The following is a 14,680-nucleotide window of genomic DNA, read 5'->3' as shown; positions in this document are numbered from 1 at the left end:
ATATATATATATATATATATATTTATATTCTTTTATTTTTTTAACCCTCTTATTCCCAGCCTTAAATCACATCTTTTTGTGGCTTAGGCCAGATTTGGCGACTTTTTGAATGACAATAGAAAAATGTGAGATATGACCACAATGGCATGAAATATCTCATTTTCAAGGTGCATGTCTCTACTTCACAATGAAAAAGGAATTATGACTCTAGCATGTTCCTTCGTTGACTTATAAGCATTTTAGTACAACTTGGTTTCACTGTTCACTGAAAACCAAGGTGTATTAAAATGCTTATTAATAAATAATGGCAAATGCTAGAAAGAAGATTTTTATATCATTGTAAACTACAGACTTGCAGCTTCAAAATGAGACAATCTGTGACATTGTGGTCACATCTCACATTTTTAGATTGCCATTAGATTGCTGGCCAACGCCAGCCAATTCTGGTGGAAGCCCCATTTCTTAATTCATCATTTTTATGCAAAAATAAACTTCTGCGTTAAAATACAATCACGCCATCTTTTAAAGGCATTTCCAAGTAGTACCCCACGATATCCACCAGATGGCGGGAACGTACCATTATGCTGAAAATCTCTAAAATGTGTAAACTGGTATAACACTTCCTGTTCAAAATGACGTAAACATCCAATGAAAGATTGTCCCCTACAAGATAGCCTCTCTCAGTCGGAATGCTAGGCTAACAATAGCTTCATCATAAGTTAGTCTAAAACCACCCAAATCGAGCCCAGAAAGTCCCAAAATATCAGATTTTTTGCCGCGATTCACATAGAGACGGCGCGCGTGCACGATAGTGCACGATCGCGCGGATTTCGGCCGGTTTTTAGTAGATTACATAAAAATAAAAAATAAAATGCAAAAAAATCGGAAAAAAATGATAATTTTATTAAATTTTTTTGGAATTATTGTCTACCACGTCCACAACGTCCTTGGCCTTGAGGGATTTGTTGATAGCACGTCAGAAAACACGTCGTTGGCCATGAACCAGTTTTAACTGTCAGGATTTAGAAGATATTTGTAGAATCAGGTCCTCAGGTCTTAATGGGTTGAATAACATGAGAATGTCAGGGATTCACTTGCATTGCAATTGCCTAATTACTGAATTAATGAATTACTTATTTTAGGTAGGCTATATCGCCCTCTTGGAACGAGGACCGTGTCCTGACTTTCTTCAATACTCCATCCCTTGAATAATGCAATGACTGAGAAAAGCCAGTCAAATGCCTACAGTATTGTGCAAACCAACCAACTACCACCAAACAAATACAATCAGCATTTACACTATAGTACACACCGTAATCCACTTGCAACTCTTGATAGTATTCATCAAATTCACCCAATTCTATTACATTTGTACACTCGGGGTTAATTACCAATATATTTTGACTTTCACTGACTCAGACCAACCTGCTGTTAACTCCCACCGCTCCTAAAAAGCGTTTCTGGGGATATTTGTCCTTGATTTTCTTCAGGGTTATGTCTTTTGTGGCCGTCACCCACACATCTCCGCCTTTCCCCCCTTGGCCCCCCAGCCGGGGCAGCCCCATGCCCCCACAACCTCCACGGACGTACAGGCGCAGGTTGTCCACAAAGTTCCCATACTGGGGGAGAGAAAACGTTTTTGATTATTAGACCACCAGCCAGTCCAATCTGTTATACATTATTATTCTATATAAAAGTGCGAGTTTTTCTCGCGCTATCGAGAAAGCGCGAGTTTCTCGCGCTATCGTGAAAGCGCGAGTTTTTCTCGCGCTATCGAGAAAGCGCAAACTTTTATCGCGCTATCGAGAAAGCGTGAGTTTTTCTCGCACTATCGAGAAAGCGCGAGTTTTTATCGCACTATCGAGAAAGCGCAAGTTTTTCTCGCACTATGGAGAAAGCGCAAGTTTTTCTCGCACTATGGAGATAGCGCGAGTTTTTCTCGCACTATCGAGAAAGCGCGAGTTTTTCTCGCACTATTGAGAAAGCGCAAGTTTTTATCGCACTATCGAGAAAGCGCAAGTTTTTCTCGCACTATCGAGAAAGCGCGAGTTTCTCGCACTATCGAGATAGCCCTAGGTCACTCTATCATTGCTGTTGCGTGGCAATCTAATCCACAACGTAAAACAAATAAAGGAAAAACAGCGCCCTCTTGAGGTGAGTCAACAGTCTCCCTTGAGAGACTAGTTAGGTGGAAACCTTGCATGTCCAAGGAAATGTAAAAAAAGAAAAGTGTTCCAATTAATACAATGTCGTTAATTGTTTGTCAAAAGCTTGTTAAAAACATAAAAAGTTGAAACAAGGAGATGCAAGGTATCTGCCCGACAGCAACAATATATAATTTCCTTTTTTTAGTCCAGATATCATCCTTCAATCTCTCCGACAATTCCTCTATCTATCTAAACTCTGCTGTGTTAAACAGCAACATGGACTCACACAGCAGCAGAACCGGGGAAGGAAATGAAAAGTGAAAGTCAAAGGAGAATAAATCAGCAGGTACAAGCAGGGAACAAGAAAAAAAGCAATTGCCATATTTATGGGTGATTGTCTGCAATGGGGCAATTTACCCACGAGAGTTTGGTATTGGGGAACAATTGGATTTGATGGGGGTCTCAGCTATGTAGCTGCATGGCATAATGTGCTCACTCCTAACACATTTACGCAGCTGGGTAGCAATCACTGAATAATAGTAAAATAAGAGGGTGAAACAGTTCTAGACTGATCTCTGTGCCGAGATGAATTCATATTTCCCAGCATCCTTTCTCTGCTGAACTCTCTGCAGACTTGATCGTTTTTTTGATTTTTACAAAGTGGATCTCGGTCTTGGCTCCAAAATCGGACTTCATGTGACCAAAAAAAGTGTGGATGTACTAACACAGGGTACATTAAAAAAGGATTGTAGTATTGTTGTGTTGGTCATTGCCCTGGATCTGAAGGTTAAAAACAGAACTTGTTAACTTATCAACAGTATTTGCAGCATGTAAAAAAACAATATATAACCATCATCGCTATGTTCATTTAAACACAAACTTACTTACTGTACACTGTAAATAATGGTTTTCTGCCTTTTCAGGTTTACTTACTAGGTTAACATAGATACTGTATACTGGAGGAAAAAATATTAAATACCAAAAGTATCAATCAACACCTTAGACATCAATGATAACTTTGGACAAAAAAATAAATCTTAAAAAAATTACAAAAACAAAGGTCTCCACTTTTGCTGTCATTTTGTTCTAAGTTCTTATACTTTACAAACACCCGTTTCCTAAAGTCCATCCCATAACAGTTCATTCATGCTGCCAAAAGCATCTCTTTTTCACATTAATTCCTGAAGGGTGTAGAAGTTTCTATTCTAGGATGTCTTCTCCTTTGCAGCCATGTCAGCACAGTTCAGTTGCTCCTTAGTTCTGGTGAGTATCACTGAGCACATTGCCGTGCTTCGCTTTCTTTCCCATCTGAACGAAGGGAGCCTTTTTAGGTCAACCCAGTCTTTCCCTTTCTTTTTCTTCGGTTACATTGCTTGTAACTTGTTCTATCCCATTACCATTTTGGGCTGCCAATTCCCACTTGATGTCATGTGGGAGTCCTGACGGCTCCAAACCGCACTTGATAACGGCTAGCTTGCATAAAGTCTTCAAACTAGGACTTAGGTCTAAGATGTACAGGTCATCGGGTGTGTAGCCTCCAAAGAGGATGATACGATCTGCCACCATGCAACAGCACATACTAGTCACCCCACATGGACCTTTCCCCTTGGGCTCAACCTTCTTCCAGGTAAATGTCTCTGGATTGAATTTCCACAGATCATTGAAGGTCCCGTCCAGACGCGAGTTGTCGCCACCAAAAATGTACAACTCTCCATTGTAGGCGAAGGCTGAATGATCCCCGCGTCCTTCTGGAAGGGGCTGTGTAGAAGGATGATCTCTGCTTCCTTCTGGAAGGAGCTGTGCAGAAGGATGATCCCCTGAGGAATGATCCCCGTGGCCTTCTGGCAGAATCTGCGATGGAGGATGATCCCCGCGTTCCCCTGGAAGGAGCTGTGATGAAGGGTGATCTCCACGTCCTTCAGGAAAGATCTGTGCAGAAGGCGTGCTCAGCCAGTAGTTTGTCTCTGTGTCAAACACTCTGATGTTGTTGAAGTTGGTCTTGCCCTGGTACCCTCGGCCCCCAAATACAAACATCTTTGTCCCAATGATGGTGGCAGAGTGACAGTCCGAGACATGTGGCAGTGCGTCGGTTGTGCCTCTGTTGTTAATTAAAGACCAGACCATTGTCATGGTATTCAGCTTATAGATGTCATTGGTGCGCCCAGACCGCAGGTTGAATCCTCCAAAGATATACATGACCTTACCCAAAACACAGGCTGAGTGGCCACACCGTGCCATTGGAACAGTTCCAGAAATCGTGGGCCTGGACCATCCGTGGGTGTTTACATCAAATGCATAGAGCACATTGCAGTTTTCCCCCGAAATGGTAAACATATTGCCAGCCTCCCTTATCTCAAATTTCATTATCCCACCCCAGATGTAGATGGTGTGTTCTATCAGCACGGCTGTGTGGCACACGCAGTTGGACGGAACCTCGGGGGGGCATTCTCCTCCAGCTATCACTGGGGGCAACTTCTTCCAGCGCATAGACACTGTGTTAAAGACGTGCACATCAATCTGATCCCTGTCATTTGTGTTGCCGTACCCGCCAAAGGAATATACCTTGTGCCCCACTGCCACAGCAGCATGGAAGGATCTCCTTGGTCCTCCTTTCAGGTACAATGTCCAACACAACATTCAAGATACCACAGCAATGTGGATACAAATGGATAGATGAGGTATTTCTCTAAAAGAATTGAGGTGGGTTTTGTGCAGCCACTTATATTAGTACAGAGACATAAAGGTCACGTCAAGCTTTGTCAATGTGCCACGGTGATATATTACGTTAGCCAATCAGCGAAGCCAATGCCTGGTGGTCTTTCTGATAGGACAGTGCCCCGCCCCTTTTATTTTGTATAAACCTTTTAGGCAATGTGGGTCTGAAAGGGATGTATGATGAACGTCATCATGATAAGAGGCACTGCTCACTTCACACGTGTGTGTCTGTGAGTCAGGGGCCAATCTCACAAACATTTCATGTGCAGTGCCCAGCTTTGTGTGTGTGTGTGTGTGTGTGTGTGTGTGTGCGCGCGCGCACCACGAATGTGATTCATCAGACAGACAGACAGACAGAGACAGACAGACAATAAGAAGCACCATAAATAAAGTAGTAATTACAGTATACAAAAGTTTACAAACATTTATACAATGCCGAAAAACACTAGGTTACAGTGTGCTCACAGTATTCCACCCAAAACAAGTAGATTTTTGGGGCCATGTTGATTTTCTCATGTCTGTGAAAAATGAAATGTATTACAAGATGTATTTATATCAGCGAGATGACGTCTTACCATAATTGACCCTAAACAAGTCCAATCTGATTGGTTGATTGAAGTAGCCATCTAGCCGTGCTTAAACGAGCATGATGGAACACTTAATCAAACACAAACATCAACCGACTGGGTTGCTATGCTAGATTGCTACATTTTTGGTCTAGTAGAAAAAGTATGATAACTAAAAAGATTAGTTATAATGAAATTGAGTTGACGTAGGTAACATTTGCCTATTTTTGCGACCATAGGTCGCATTTACTATGATATCCGTGTGTTAGTCACGCCTCCATATATGGTCCAGCCTTGTGACTTCACACCTCCATATATGGTCACGCCTTGTGACATCACACCTCCATATATGGTCACGCCTTGTGACATCATGCCTCCATATATGGTCACGCCTCGTGACATCACACCTCGTGACATCACGCCTCGTGACATGTCATACCACCATATATGGCCGTCTCCATATATGAAGATCATGACACTGACCTCATCTAACCCTGGATAACCATACATGGAGAAGACTGGATCATCACCTAGATCTGCATATATGGAGCAGGCCAGCAACTCTACATCAGACCTCAAACCCTTAGATCTCCATATATGGAGCTGACCTGTTCTGACATTGCATATGTTGAACCTTCCCAACCCCGTCCTTCCTGTTCTTTTTCAATGTTTTATTTTGGTCATCAGTTTACGTGACAGTACACTCCAAGTGTATAACAAAAATCACACCCATATCGGATCAACTCCATCACAGTCTTGACTCTTCATCATCTTTACGCCAGCCAGCCATCCTCCTCCTCCTCATCTGATACCAGTTCTAAATATATAAAAATAAATAATTAGCTGTAGTGCACGCTACAATATATTATTTTGTTGTAACCCAATTCATACAAAAATGTAGCCAATCACATACGAATTGTGGCCAAAACATGCATATATTTGGCCCACGGGCCATTTGTGGCCCGCGGAGCGCCCCCTTGTGGCCCCTGGAGGGAAAAAAAGGGGGGGGGGGGGGGGGTTTTGGGTCCCGCAGATATAAGTGGCATTAAATGGGGGTCAGTAGCCTATGCATGTCAAACTGGGCATCCTTTTCAAATGGGGTCTTGCCCTGAAAATTATTTTTTTTCCCCCACAAGTCACAGGGACAGTGTGGTCGGGGGTGTCACAGGTCAGCCTCCCACTTGTTGACTCACAGACTGGAGGAAAGCAGAGCAGCTCGTGATTGTCTGCTGATTAAAAGAGGGTATAATATATAATTGGATGGCAATAATGCGGCACAAAGACCTCTTCTTTTGGACAAGGCAGGTTTGTAATTGACGTTCAAGAATAAAACATGAAACCCAACTGCTTTATTTTTGTTGTATTATTCCCTAAATCTTTCTTTCATGACTGAAATCATTTCAAGTATGCAGGCTTATAAGTCCATTGTGGCTGAGAGTTGGGTTATAATATATGAAGTTCCTATACTGTAGGGAGGAATTATGCAGGCACAATGTGTTGGTATACAACACAGTATGACTTCAAAAGAGATTTACTCAACACATACTGTAGTGGCACGTTGTTCCCAGGAGTTTCCATAGAGTATACTATATATATATATATATATATATATATATATATATATATATATATATACACACACACACACACACACACACACACACACACACGCTACTGCCTCAAAACAAAGGCATGTTATATCAGCAGGCAGGGAAGCACTGTGTGACTATACATATTCCATTCATTCATTTTGGATTGAATACATTACATTGAATACATTCATGTTGTTCATATTTAGAACAATACACAGAAAGCCAAATGAAAAAGAACATTATTGTCTCCACCAGGCCGAAGGCATGGGGAGAGTATGTTTTGTACTCGGTCCGTGTGTGTGTGTGCGTGTGTCCGTCCGTCCGTCTGTTATCAGCTAATCTCCGGCACCGTTAACCCTTTCTCCAACCCCGCCTCGGGTATGGGCACTGATGACACGCCCCCCCAGCTCCCACAACGTCCTCGTCCGTAATGGAACCGGGACCTTCCAGCTGTGAGGCGACAGCACTACCGACTGTGCCACCGTGGCTGTGGCCTTGTGTTTAACTTGACTTAACCTAACTTCTGTGGTGATTAGCAGTCACCTAAAACGTCCACTGTGCCAGAGTCCTTTATTTGCAATCTCTCTCAGTTTCGCCTTTCTTTAGCCCCCTTCCCCTCCCTTTCCCCAACTCCTTCCTCCACTCCTGTCCCCATCTGCGGGAGGGAAACCCGGCTCACTATGAGGTGTTGCATAACAGAGAGAGATATGGGACAGATAACGAGCACTCACTGATGTTATAGCAGCACACAGTCATGCAGGCAGCGAGAGGCAGGCAGGCAGGCAGGCAGGCAGGGGCGGCTTCATTCAATATTGATGATGTCTCTGCTACATCAAAAATGCATTCTTAATCTCCACTACTGTACATGTAGTGTAGACAGCTGAGCCCAGCCCTGCTCAGCCCCATCGTGCAACAGTACGTAGCGCAGAGGCCACTGGAGGCTCTGCATGCTGAACGTGTTTTACTTGCAGTACAACCCTTCGTATCGGGTCCTCGTAGCGGGTACATGTTACCGGTGCTTTCGGGCAGAAACCTTATCTCCATATTCTGACTTTTTAGTGCTTTTCCATAAATGAATGCCCCGCCCCCGCTTGATCGTACTACAGCGCCACACAGAAGCATCAAAAGTAGCAGATGTACAATGCTCGTTTTGCGCTTGTACCGATCTTCTAATTTTGCCGTTTTTAAATCCGAATCGTGAAAAGGTCTTGGACATACAGTATGTAGGTTTCCACCCCGACTGAGACGTTGTACTGTATTCAGAGATATTTTCCACATGCGTGGGTGCACCAGTACAGGCCTTTTAGTTGCATGTGCAACTAAAAAAGGCACGTGTGCGCATAGTATGTGTGTGACAAGACATTCCGATCGATGTGCATCCCCGATAAACAATAAGAGCAACAAACAGGAAGTGTTGGCGGCACGGGTGGTCTTCTGGGGGGGTTGTACCTGTCAAAACAACACCAACGCTGCTTTAATATCCTGCGAGATTGACTGCTGCCAGCCAAGGTCTCGCAGATGCATCCATATTACTTCTTATCACAAGGCGGACTGACATGATTTACTCTGATCTGATACTTGAAGAAAGCAATTTGCTCTCTATAGGAAAACATGATGGGGTTTCTGAAGGCTCATATCTTCTCCCACATATGCATAACACACACACACACACACACACACACACACACAGCCTTGACATGGAACATGAGCAAAGAAGGAAATCAGGGAGTAGAGAAAAACGAGTGCATTCATGCATACACACGCAAGACAACACACGCAGAAAGAAAGGAAGATGGATACTGCATGATGAAGCGCACCACAAACGGGGGTTAAAATCACCCGGTAGGTGAAATCTCCATCTCATCAGTGGCTGAAAGTGTTGCCAATATTTCCCTTTTGCAGCACTATACAGTTCCTTTACAGCAGTGGTTCTCAATCTTTTTCATATCAAGGCCCATTTTTTGTTCAGCATTTGAGCCACGGACGGACCACCATTTGATGATATTTAACCTATCAGACCCGAAACAAAAGAATTGTGTTATTGTTCCATTCTCTAATTATGTATCACTTATTGTAAATTATACGTAATGCAGATGTTTAACAATGACTTGACTCTTGAGTGTAAAACGAAACTCCCAGAGTTAAGGAACTAATCAGGGTCCATTTGGTTTCCAACTCTCCATCATTTAGCTGGGGAACCCCCTCAAGGACCACTGGTTGAAAACCACTGCTTTACAGTACATCTCAGTCACGCTCCTGTTATCACTTCTCATTGTCACACAATCACGTTCTCTCTGCCCGCAGCTCCATCTCTCCTCGGCTTCATCCCAACCATATCCAGTGGTGGAAAAAGTGCTCACATTTTGTATACTTAAAACTTAAAAGTATAGCAATATAGAAATATTTTTGTAAAAGTCCGGAATTTCAAAATGTACTTTGATAAAAAGTACAAAAGTATAGGCATCAAAATGGACTATAGTCCATTAGTCCATACTATAGTAGCCTATGGACTATAGTCCATACCAAAAGTAAAAGTATTCATTATGCAGAATGCCCCCATTTCACAAGTTTTAAAATGTATACAAATATTTTGAAAATAGCCGATCTAGAAGCTCACAATGCTTCGCATCGCAACACATTGTGATATTGTAGATCGGCTATTTTTAAACGGACGAAATGTACATAGGTTATTAATGTATGTTTTGTGATAATAATCAAAATCTACAAAGACTAGTAACTAAGTCTCCAAAACATTGTAGTGGAGTAACAATAATTATGCCTCTGAGATGTAGTTGCATAGAAGTAAAAGTATTGGAAATTGGAAGTACTCAGGTACAAATACCCCAAAATTGTACTCAAGTACAGAACTGCCTGCCCATTATCTCCATCCCTCACAGGGACGACTAACTCCTTTGTGGTAAATGCAATGGCCGGCTGTGAAACCTCTCTCTTCTGGATGGGTTGGTGTTGACTCCCAGCATGTCAACAGCTTGGGGGACGACGGGGGGGGGGACGACTTGTGTTCAGGGCCAATAATGCACACAGTTAGGGCCGGGGACCCATGGCCGAGATGCACATTAACGCCTCCGTCTTCCGGCTCTAATTAAACCGTCTGTCGATATCTCAGCCGCCGGTCTATCGAGCTTCCTAAGTGGTGCTGGAGACGAGGACGTGTGGGGGACCAGGGGGTCTGCGGGAGTCAAGGCATTCCCGTTCCTTCACACGACTCTTGGGTATGCCAATAGGCTCTACATATGCACAGCAGTCAGACAGCAGCCATATTGGAAAGAAATTGGGTCTCTTCCTTACTTCTTTCAGTCATTTTAATCTCAAGGACTCCCAACTCTGAGAGTGTACAAATGGCACCAAATGCATTTGGTTCCATTCGTAGACTCTCACAGTTACACACCCGTAAGTGGCCATTTGGAACCCCCTCAAGGAACCATGAGGGTGTCTGGAACATAACCTGGTTAATAAACCAGACGTGAAACTGCCCTTGGCCAAAATAATTATGAGACTAGTTTATTACTTAGCCAGGCTACCTGGTTTCCAGTGAGACAACATGCACAATATCAGCACTCAGACTCTGTTTGATTACCCACTATGTATGTTTCCCTTGTGTCTCATTTTATTTTGGTTAGCAGTCTTGATGTTGATGTTCTGTTTTTTATTTTTGGCCTACTAATTCATTTTGTCATGTTTTCATGTGGGAGAAAAAAAAAAAACCTTTTTCAGAAAACCAAGCGAGAATCCTGGTGTCTCTCTTTGCCGACCAACTCTGGTTCCTGACAGACGCACAGCAATGTATAGAGTTTAAATAAAAACTTGCGCAAGTTTTTATTTTTTTTCTTATTTTTTTTCAAAAACTCGCGCTTCCTCGATAGCGCGAGAAAAACTCGCGCTTCCTCGATAGCGCGAGAAATAATCAGAATAATAATAATAAATATGATATAAGAAATGAGATAAGAAATAATAAGAAATGAGGAAAACAGTACAGAGTACATGCAGTCATACCATTCAGGTCACCTACATTCCAAATAGTATCAAAGTATCCTGCGGAACCCCTGGACTTGCGTCACGGCACCCACTTTTAGAAACCCTGATCTATACAATGTTTGTGAAGGTCTGAAGAAGAGCCTGGTCAGCTCGAAACGTTACCACAGTAAACGTTTACACTTGGGAGCATTATTATTGGTGTGCAGACTCTTTTTATTCTCACACAATTACATTTATACACTTATAATGCTCATTATGTTGAGTGCTCTCTAGTCTCTAGCAAGTCCTTTTGCACTCTATTTACTTGACCGCTTGCCATTTACTTTGATCTTACACTTGAGAGTCTAAATTGTAAATTGTGTTATAAACACATATACTTAACATGCACAGAACAAGCATTTCTAGCCAAGATGTCAAAATAACACTCAAGTACAAAGCAACACCTGACCTGTACATTCTACTCCATGTAAATGGAGAGAGATTACGAGGGAAGCAGAGAGAGAGAGAGAGACTGCCAGCATGGATACTGCAGATCATGGGCTCATTTGTGGGTGTGCTCACTTTTGAGGATGGCACTTGGAATGAAAGTCTGAGCATAATATCTACATGCATGCGTGCGTGGCGTGCATGCATGTGTCCGCGTGTGTGTATGCATGCGTCCATGCGCGTGTGTGCATACTGTGCATGCATGTGTGTTCATGTAAAACACATGCATTTAGGACTGCAGTACTGCAAGTGACCATGCATGCAGCCGTATTTTGCATGTCTTAAGTACCAGGTCTTATGACTTAATTTAAGACCTGGAGGCTTGGCCAATGCTATTTGGCTGTTTTGAGTGGCCAAACAGCATTGGCCATGCCTCCAGGTCTTAAGTTACAGTAAGTCATGAGACCTGGTATACTTCAAGAAACGCAAAATAGTGTATAGTGTGTAGTTCTCTTCGGATCAAATAGTAATCTCAGCAAGGCAGATGGCTTCTTGGTTAGAGTGGGTGACAATATTATCACACGAAAAGATGACCTAGGTTCCATCCTGGAGGCCAATCTTTCCGGTGATAAAATGGCCACCAACGTAATCAAAAAAGTCAATCAAAGAACAGGATTCCTTTACAGGATCTCCTCACTGGTCAACAAAAACACCTTAAAGACCTTAACAGGAGCCCTCGTACAAGGTTTCTTTGACTATGCATCCACCTCTTGGTACCACAGCACCTCAAAGGCCCTTAAAACAAGGCTCCAGACCTCCCAAAACAATCTGGTCAGGCTCCTACTTGGCCTCACCCCCCAAACCCACCTCACCCCTGCCCACTTTGACAGGCTGGGATGGCTTAGGGTCGACGACAGAGTACAGCATCTTGCAATGGGTCTGGTCCACAAGATTCGATACACCACCAAGATACCCATGTACCTGTCTAAATACTTCCTTAATGTAAACGAAGTCCACACCCACAACACCAGAGGGAGTGCAACAAACCATGTACAACCCAGATTCGGTACAAACAAGGGACTAAATTATTTTCGCTCCTATGCCACCAAAATGTGGAACGCCCTACCAACAGTCATTAAGATATGCGAATCCCTTGACTCCTTCAAAACCGCTCTCAAAGGGCACCTACGGATGGCTGCAATTCGAAACTGGCCTCTGTAAAATCTGAATCCCCCCCCCCTTTCCCCTCACTGTATATGTATCTTTTCCCTTTTTGCTTCCTATATGATGAATTCCTGTTCTGTTCTTTAACTACATAGAAGTGGCTATTTGTATGTCTCTAAATATTTTGATGAATTGAACAATGTGGACCCTGTTGTAAACCAGTGTAATGCTTAATTGGGTCGTCCACTCAGAGTTAACAGTCTTTGTATTGAGTTTGTGCTTGGAAGGTACTGTAATTCTACAAACTGTTAATAAATATTTCAATCAATCAATCAATGTATGAGATGGAGCAAGCGTGGGCGCGGAATACAGTATGAGTGGGCTGGGTGAAGTCAACTCATGCTCAGATCATCATGTGCCTCATTTGATAGATTAATGTGCAGCTTTATGTATGGTGTATATTTACCATAAATACACATTCACAGTTAACTTTACTAGCCCTTACCCGTTGTGAGATATTTGGTCAATGCCTGTGTGAAAAGTGGGAGCGATTGGTGCAGGCAGTGAGGAGCTTTGGCAGTCACAGTGACAGACAGACAGACACACAGACACACAGACATTGACTGAATTATAGTATGATGATGATGATGATGATACCTCATACTTTAATGCTTAGTATGAGGTATAAAGTACAGCAGTGTTGTGTTCCTAAAACAGAAAGATTGGGTATTGGGTAAGACTGACGTTATGTATCTTTCAGGACCTTTCACTGCTTTGTCTCAACCATTACTATATGCTGTGTCCAAGCACGAAATTAGCGTTATAGCGTTTGTTCATCACCAAGCCATAGCCTTCTACTGCTTCTACGATTCTGCCCTGCAGTATAAGGCTATGGGACTTTCGGTTTTAAATCTCAAATCGAAATCAGACCAGCCTCTCCTCTTTAGCGTAAATAAAAAGAAAGTTTTTGCTACTCACCAAAACAAAGGCGGGTTGTGTCATAGCAAAAACGTTCTTTTTATTTACGCTAAAGAGGAGAGGCTGGTCTGATTTCGATTTGAGATTTAAAACCGAAAGTCCCATAGCCTTATACTGCAGGGCAGAATCGTAGAAGCAGTAGAAGGCTATGGCTTGGTGATGAACAAACGCTATAACGCTAATTTCGTGCTTGGACACAGCCAGGGACAGACCCAGCCCCACACATACTGTAGCTGTCTATAGACCGATTCAGAAACGGGTCTCATGGTCGCAGGCAACGTATTTCCTGTGGGAGGTGGACGCTTTTCAGACAGGGCATTAGTCCGACATTCATCCGCATGTCGGACTAGCGTCTGCTCCCGTGCTTGCGATTATGGTTAGGTTAGGACGACATATCTGTGCTTTCCCCGTACCTCCTTCTACTACAGTGAATGGAAAAGTGTCTGATGTTACTCTTTTACCTGCTTTTTACTAACACTAACATTACAAAGATGCCCAGAACATTGGGATGAACCTGTGTAGTTTATGGCTGCTCCAACAGTAGTGGCAACATTTAAATAAAATAAAAACGGAATGTCAAAATATCTACCGCGGTGGTTGAGACCAGACCCATATAGTAATGGTTGAGACAAAGCAGTGAAAGGTCCTGAAAGATACATAACGTCAGTCTTACCCAATACCAAATCTTTCTTTTTTAGGAACACAACACTGCTGTACTTTATACCTCATACTAAGCATTAAAGTATGAGGTATCATCATCATCATCATCATCATACTATAATTCAGTCAATGTCTGTGTGTCTGTCTGTCTGTCACTGTGACTGCCAAAGCTCCTCACTGCCTGCACCAACGTTTTTGCTATGACACAACCGCCTTTGTTTTGGTGAGTAGCAAAAACTTTCTTTTTATTTACGCTAAAGAGGAGAGGCTGGTCTGATTTCGATTTGAGATTTAAAACCGAAAGTCCCATAGCCTTATACTGCAGGGCAGAATCGTAGAAGCAGTAGAAGGCTATGGTCCAGAGCTAATCCTATGCCAGGTGCGATTCTGACATTTATGTTTATTTATGGGTTTTTTTGTAGCTTTTGCTTTTGTG

General features: G+C 42.8%; 1 protein-coding gene across 1 annotated transcript; it reads right to left on the bottom strand.

Annotated features, from left to right (window-relative positions):
• Positions 1-3,479: 3,479 nt before the first annotated feature.
• Positions 3,480-4,784, bottom strand: LOC308322243 (kelch domain-containing protein 3-like; the record flags this gene model as incomplete). Its single annotated transcript, XM_080773437.1, has 2 exons — positions 3,480-3,895; positions 4,061-4,784. 2 exons carry the CDS (start codon positions 4,782-4,784, stop codon positions 3,480-3,482), a joined length of 1,140 nt encoding a protein of 379 aa, XP_080629563.1.
• Between the last annotated feature and the right edge of the window lie 9,896 nt (positions 4,785-14,680).

The sequence above is a fragment of the Protomyctophum bolini genome, assembly GCF_963924005.1.
Source record: "Protomyctophum bolini genome assembly, chromosome: 10".
Classification (NCBI taxonomy): Eukaryota; Metazoa; Chordata; class Actinopteri; order Myctophiformes; family Myctophidae; genus Protomyctophum; species Protomyctophum bolini.
This window is presented reverse-complemented; position numbering and strand designations above follow the sequence as displayed.